This window comes from Pteropus vampyrus, unplaced genomic scaffold, assembly GCF_000151845.1.
Source record: "Pteropus vampyrus isolate Shadow unplaced genomic scaffold, Pvam_2.0 Scaffold11, whole genome shotgun sequence".
Taxonomy (NCBI): Eukaryota; Metazoa; Chordata; class Mammalia; order Chiroptera; family Pteropodidae; genus Pteropus; species Pteropus vampyrus.
The window spans coordinates 6024534-6030691 of NW_011888792.1; the positions used below are offsets into that span (position 1 = coordinate 6024534).

A 6158-nucleotide genomic window follows, 5' to 3' on the forward strand; every position below is an offset into this window, starting at 1 on the left:
GAACCCTCATAGCACTCAACTCATTTTTCTCTGACATCCTTTGTACCGCATATTGGTGGTTTACTTGCATTTATGCTTTGCCTCCTCCGATAAGATCAAAGCACACATCTCTCAGTGCTGGCAGAGTAATGTAAATCACAGGCTCTTAGTATATAGTAACGAAAAAAAAGAAGGGAAAGGTTTATTTTTGTTTCACAAACTAGAGCACACGTGGTGAAACAGCTTCACTAAATTCAGTAAAATCGTCCTGGGAAACAGACCCCAAGAATCCTGTCAAGAACTCGGTAAGAACTCGAGTCTGAATGAGTCACTGTTAGTAATAAACGTAGTTCTGATCCTCCATGAGCCTGACTCGAGACTACATTTTCCATAATCCTCGAGACTACATTTTCCATAATCCCTCAGGGCCAACTAGGCGACTCGACGTTTCGAACTACAATTCCCAAAATGCTCTGAGCCCATCACTTTGTCGCGTTTTCCGAGAGCTCCGCCCCATTTCCCATCTTCCCTTTCGGTCCTTGCACTCAAGGGAACAAGGTCGTGAAAAAAGGAGGACTTAGTGTGCTACCGCCATTTCCTCATTTTGGGTCCCTGCTCTTTCTGCAGGGCTTCCAACAGCGCCATGTTGGGACAGAGCATCCGGAGGTTCACAACTTCAGTGGTCCGTAGGAGCCACTATGAGGAGGGCCCAGGGAAGGTTAGTGTGTATAGGGCCTCGGGTTCTTTAGGGAGGGGGCACTTGGCTGCGACTCGCGAAACTCCCAAGGCCGCCTATGGGTCATGTAGAGGGAGATGGTAAGCCAGGAATTTGGTCTGGGACGCCGACTAGCATTCCACTTACCTCAGAGACAAGGTAGAAAACTCAGGACCCTGGATGCCTTACTCGAGGAAAGGAATGAGAAGGTGGACTGAAGGCCCAACCTCGCCCTAGCCCTCCCCCTTTCCGCTGCAAGATCTGGAGAGTCGTGGAGATCTTTGCGGCAGCTATTGTGTCTTAAAGCCGAGCTAGAGGTCACCGAACTCGGAATGAAAGTCACTGGAAACTAATAAAGATAATAAGGGCCTATGATTGTGGGTCAACACTCATTTCTAATGAGTTGACTAAATTGTGTTAACTTTCCTAGGTGAAGGTCAGGTTTAGCCTCAAGTATAAATACTTAAATCGGGAAGTTAGCAGTAACAACCTCCAAGGAAGGAGGTTGTTACTTCTCAGCCCTAGTGGTAAAGGGCTGAGAAAAGATATTGAGGGTAGGGCTGCTTGATTATGAAAAAGTAAAACTACATAGTGCAGTTAACCTTGAAATGTGCTTTGGAGGCTAGTTTATAAGTAAACTAGAGCAATGCATTCTATTTCTAAAATTACTTTTGGAGAATATTTTTCTAAAATAGAAAGCTGCTCACTGTTTTACACTTGAGTTCATCAGACCAATTCCTGGTTCTCAGTAAATATGTTTTTACCTTTTACTGTTATGTATGATGAAGGTCATAGGATTTGAAAGATAATCATTAAAGGGTGCTATGATATCTGGCATGTATAACCTGATTACGTAAAATATAAAAAACTAGCATCCCCTGTGTATTTTTGATCTATAAAATCAGATAATTTGAAGTTCTGTTTTTGTTGCTGTTCTCTTTTTTCTCCAACAGAACTTGCCATTTTCAGTGGAAAATAAATGGCGGTTGCTAGCTATGATGACTTTGTATTTTGGATCTGGATTTGCTGCACCTTTCTTTATAGTAAGACACCAGCTCCTTAAGAAATGAGGATGTTTTAGTTAATCCATAAAACAGGTAATTAATAGATTTCTAATCTTCCCAAAGCAGTGCTTTCCCCTTTTATTTATTTCTTCCTCCTTTCTCCACCCTACCTTCTGAAACAAACAAAAAAAAATTACAAATACATTTTTACAGGTAGGGCTGATTCCTGAAGTTAAGTGCATGTGTGACATTGGTGGAAACATGTTGATAAACCTAGAAATAAGTGTTTCTTTACCTGAAAACCAGGGTTTATTGAGGGTAACTGATTGTGAGGCATACTTTACATTAATAATCTCATGTGGCTCCCAGGCAAGCCTGTGAATTGGATAATATTAACCTGATCTAAGACAAAAAAAAAAAAAAGTTAAATTTTCCAGTGTTTCATTGCTAATGACAGTAGAACAAGGTTTTTACCCAGGGAGTCTTGTTCCAGAGCTCACAGTCTTAACCAGGTAAAGTTTTAGCAAACTGATTAATGTTAGTCTATCTTGAGGGCAATATATTAGTGTGTGCCTACTTGTGTACTGGAAGGTTAGCAGATTCCCTGTGTGAAATTTAGCTTAATCGTAACCAGAATTTTCCTCAAAACAGCACTGTAGGAAACTCTGTGGGATAATCAGAATAAACTCCAAAATATACTTTGGAAAGTAAAGACTTTGTCATAGTTTAGAAGGGAAATGATTTATTCAAGCCATGGAAAGATTTTGGTGCATATGATGAAGCAAATCAGTATGAGTGAAGTCATGATACTGTAAACGCTTTCTGATGTACCAGTCATAAACTAATGGACAGACAATATATTAATGAAACTACATGATTTCTGTTGAATGGAATTTTGAAAATACCATTAATTTTTTGTGTGTATTTTTATTTGCAGATGAAGAGCATTTTAAGAGGTGCAGTCCCCTTGAAAAATGGATCAAACTGTTGAACTCAACATATTAGATATGTTTGTAAATAAACTTATGACATGAATCCCTAATGCCTCTACTCTGAAATAGAAAATGTGATAATTGAAAATGTGTGTACTTTTTATTTGGGTAATATCTCTATTTGTTTCTTGATCAAAATGTGTGTGATTTAGCTTGTTTCTTGGTCTTAAATTCTGAGATTTAATTTTTGGTTCCTAGGTCACAACTTTGTTGGTAATTTACGTTATCAAAGAATTCAAACTTGACTTTGGTAGTGCTGTAATAATTTGTTGTTTTTCAATTTAGAGGTCTGAAGAGATTTAGTCTTCCTTTTTACTTAAAGATGTTGGTTTTTTCCATGACTGATAATCATGAGGAAAACAATAGTGTGTACAGGTTGCAGTTGAAAGCTTTGTTTTTTTTTTCTTCCAGACCTATACCCTAAAACAGATTTTTGCCTGAATAAATGTGCTACTGACCAATATTAGTCTGTCTTAGACTGAATAAAAACACATTTGAAATAGAATGTAATAGCATGTAAAGTAGAATATAGAAAATATTACTCATTTATTTTGGAACTCTTGATAAGTAGAAATTGGTTAGAAAATGCCTCTGATTAATCATTGTATCAGTAAATCAGATTTACATGAGTAGTGAAATGCTGCTTGCCACTTAAAGTATAATAACTTAATTTCTAGGGTTTTATATTAGGGCAAGGAAATCAAGTGATTGGCTACTGAATATTTTAATGCCAGTTTGGTCAATTTTGGAATATCGCTGGTGACTTGTTTTTCCTCAACTTTTTGGTGAGAGCTGTTGTACTGTTTTTAAATTAATATTTAATACTAGAATAGTCAACATAAAAGTCTATTTCTGGATTCTTAACAAATTGCTCTGGGTGGTTCTACATTCCTTCATGGAACAAAATGGCTGCCTAGGTCATTCCTCAACATTAGATTTGCTGTTTGTCCCTAATATTAAACTACTGATTTACTAGAACCTTAAATTCTTTTTTCTTAGTTTGTGTGAAAAGGCCTATTTTAGACTTCAGTAACCACCTGGCAACTGCTTAAATATGGATGCAGTTTAATCTAAATGACTCTGTCCACCTATTCCCTATACTTGCGTGTCATCATTTTTTGATTATCCATCCCTGAAACGTCATCTTATGTTAGTGTTTTTCTATGGAACATAAAGGTTTCTTACCTTTAAGAATGGTAAGTTTATAGAGTTCATAAAATGATTCTGAATTCTTGGTTCAAATTTTTGCCCTTAAATTACAAATTGAATGGTCTTGGTTTTCATGTAGGTAATGGGGATAGAGCCTTAACTTGTATTTTGAGAATTAGTGTGCTATATAAAAACATTTTAATTTCTGGCAAGTCCTAAATGATTTTTTTTTTTTTTAATGACTTAAAATGCATCAAGAATCAAAAGTTAACAGTACCAGACAGCAGGGTGCAGGTAGAACTCTCATTTGTTAAATTTGTCTTCCTAAGTTAAAGTGTTTGAGGATCATAGAGTAAGACCTGACCTAACATTGCCAGTAGGTTCTGAGACTTGAAGCAAAACAACTTAATGAAACCAGTCTACCATAGACTAACTGGTGTAAACAAGAGCTAAGTTTCTACAGCATATATCTGATTCTGCCCCCACTCCCCGCAAAAATCACCAACCTAAATAAACACCTAAAACACTTCTAACATTAAACATTGAAATAAATGTGAGCTATACATACATTTAAGAAAGTTTAATAGAAACATGAATTGTTTTCCAACCTACTTATTTTTTTCAGGGTCGAGGGTGACCAGAGCCTGTTCTGGCAGCTTAGGTTGTATGCACACCCACACTCTGGGACTATTTAGGCATGTCTGTTATCCTGAACAGCTTTGGGATGTGGAAGGAAACCAGTGTACCCAGAGAAGATCCACGCAGAAAGTATGTGCAAACCACACAGACAGTGGCCTTAGCCAAGTTCACTATTTTCTCACTAGTGTTACAACAAAATGACATCCAAGGACCTGCTGTAAGTGAAAAATAAAACGCTTTTCCTTTTCTGAGATAGGAGGCATGGATTGTCCCACTCCTGTAAAAAGGGTTCGATAGGCTGACTTTCAGTGTGAGTATACTGAATGATATGAGACCAGACAAATGTTTAGTTTCTGTATTGGTGATCTCTGGAGACACAGAACCAATCTGATGTATATACAGAGAGATGAAGGAATTGGCTCATGGGATTGTTGAAGCTTGTCAGGTTCAAAATCTGATGGGGGTTAAGTACAGAAGAGTTAAAGTGCCAGTCTGAAGCATCTGTTGGCAGAATTCCCTCTTCCTGGGAATTTTGTCTTTTTCTTTTAATGTCTTCAACGGATTAAATGAAGCTCGCCCATGTTATGAAGAATAGTCACCTTTAATTTCATCAAAGCACCTTCACAGAAATAGCCATAGTAATGTTTGACCTAATAATATCTGGACGTGGCCCAGCCAAATTGACACTTAAAATTTGCCATCACAGTTTCATAAAAAACATGACTCCAGTATAATTTTGTGTTGGCTTGAATTTTTAAAAACCACTATATTAATTTTTGTAATTTGTGTGTATGTATATACACACTATGTACACTTTTATTTTTTATTCACAGTGTAATTTATATAACTTCCAATTTTACATTTTTGACCCCATCTACCTCACCCTTCCCACCATGTACATTTTTTAATTCAAGCTAACACAACCACAAGATTTTCATAAAAATTCAGGTTTTGGAAAAAATAACACGATAGACCCATACATACTTACATGAAACTGGTAGGCCAAGTAAAATGTACCTTATGCAGGTGTTTCCGATTCCAGAATACTGGAATAGGGAGTTTGGCAGAAGCCCAAAACCCAGATTTTGCTTTTAAGAGAAGCTACTATTGCCTCCGTAATTAAGGTTTGGTTGCCCTAAAAAAGATATCCTGCATTTTGCTGCAGAGGCAGTAAAAATGGGTGAAGAATATGGGCTCAGGATTAAGATTTGCTTGGATTCAAAGCCAGGCTTGACCACTTCAACAAGAGATGGATGATCTCTGCCTCAGTTTTTCATATGTCAGTATCTTAGTGTGGTTGTGATTAAAAATAGGAATATGTCTAATTTTAGGTAACTTTATGTTGTGGCGTGCTGAATGAAAAATACAGAAGAACTAAAGTGGACATTTTGGAAATTGTTCAAGTTGATCCCAAAGTTATAATTCAGTTTTAGATGGTTTCAATTAAGCTACAGTTCTAACCAGCTGTCCAGCAGATACATTACCAGTGTAAAAATTCCTGGAGTCATGGTACTAAAATGCAAGTCATCATGTAATAAGTTGTCACTTTCAATAAGATGCCAGTTCCTTAGCATGTCACTCTGGCCACAGCTCCATTTCTTAACTTAGGTCAGGTGTCACATTTTCTGTAGTTTGTCCTTGCTGATTCCTCCCCATTTTCCCAAACACTACTCATAAGTC

At 37.2% G+C, this 6158-nt stretch overlaps 1 protein-coding gene and 1 non-coding gene across 3 annotated transcripts in view; both read left to right on the forward strand.

Moving 5' to 3' along the window:
- Nucleotides 1-481: 481 nt before the first annotated feature.
- LOC105303918 (cytochrome c oxidase subunit 7C, mitochondrial) overlaps nt 482-6158 on the forward strand; it is a 6622-nt gene continuing 945 nt past the window's right edge. The window contains exons 1-3 of one of the 2 annotated variants that reach the window (XR_002777171.1): nt 482-697; nt 1648-1791; nt 2636-4695. Coding sequence is in view for 1 of the 2 variants with exons in the window: in XM_011377783.2 (XP_011376085.1) it covers nt 623-697; nt 1648-1764 (192 nt within the window). In the remaining variant the exon portion in view is untranslated. Of the gene's footprint in view, nt 698-1647; nt 1792-2635; nt 4696-6158 lie in introns of those variants that run through there. The other variant, XM_011377783.2, reaches the window with a different exon arrangement.
- On the forward strand, nt 2466-2528 carry LOC111732153. The gene has a single exon (XR_002777445.1). It is a non-coding gene; the product is annotated as a small nucleolar RNA Z39 (small nucleolar RNA).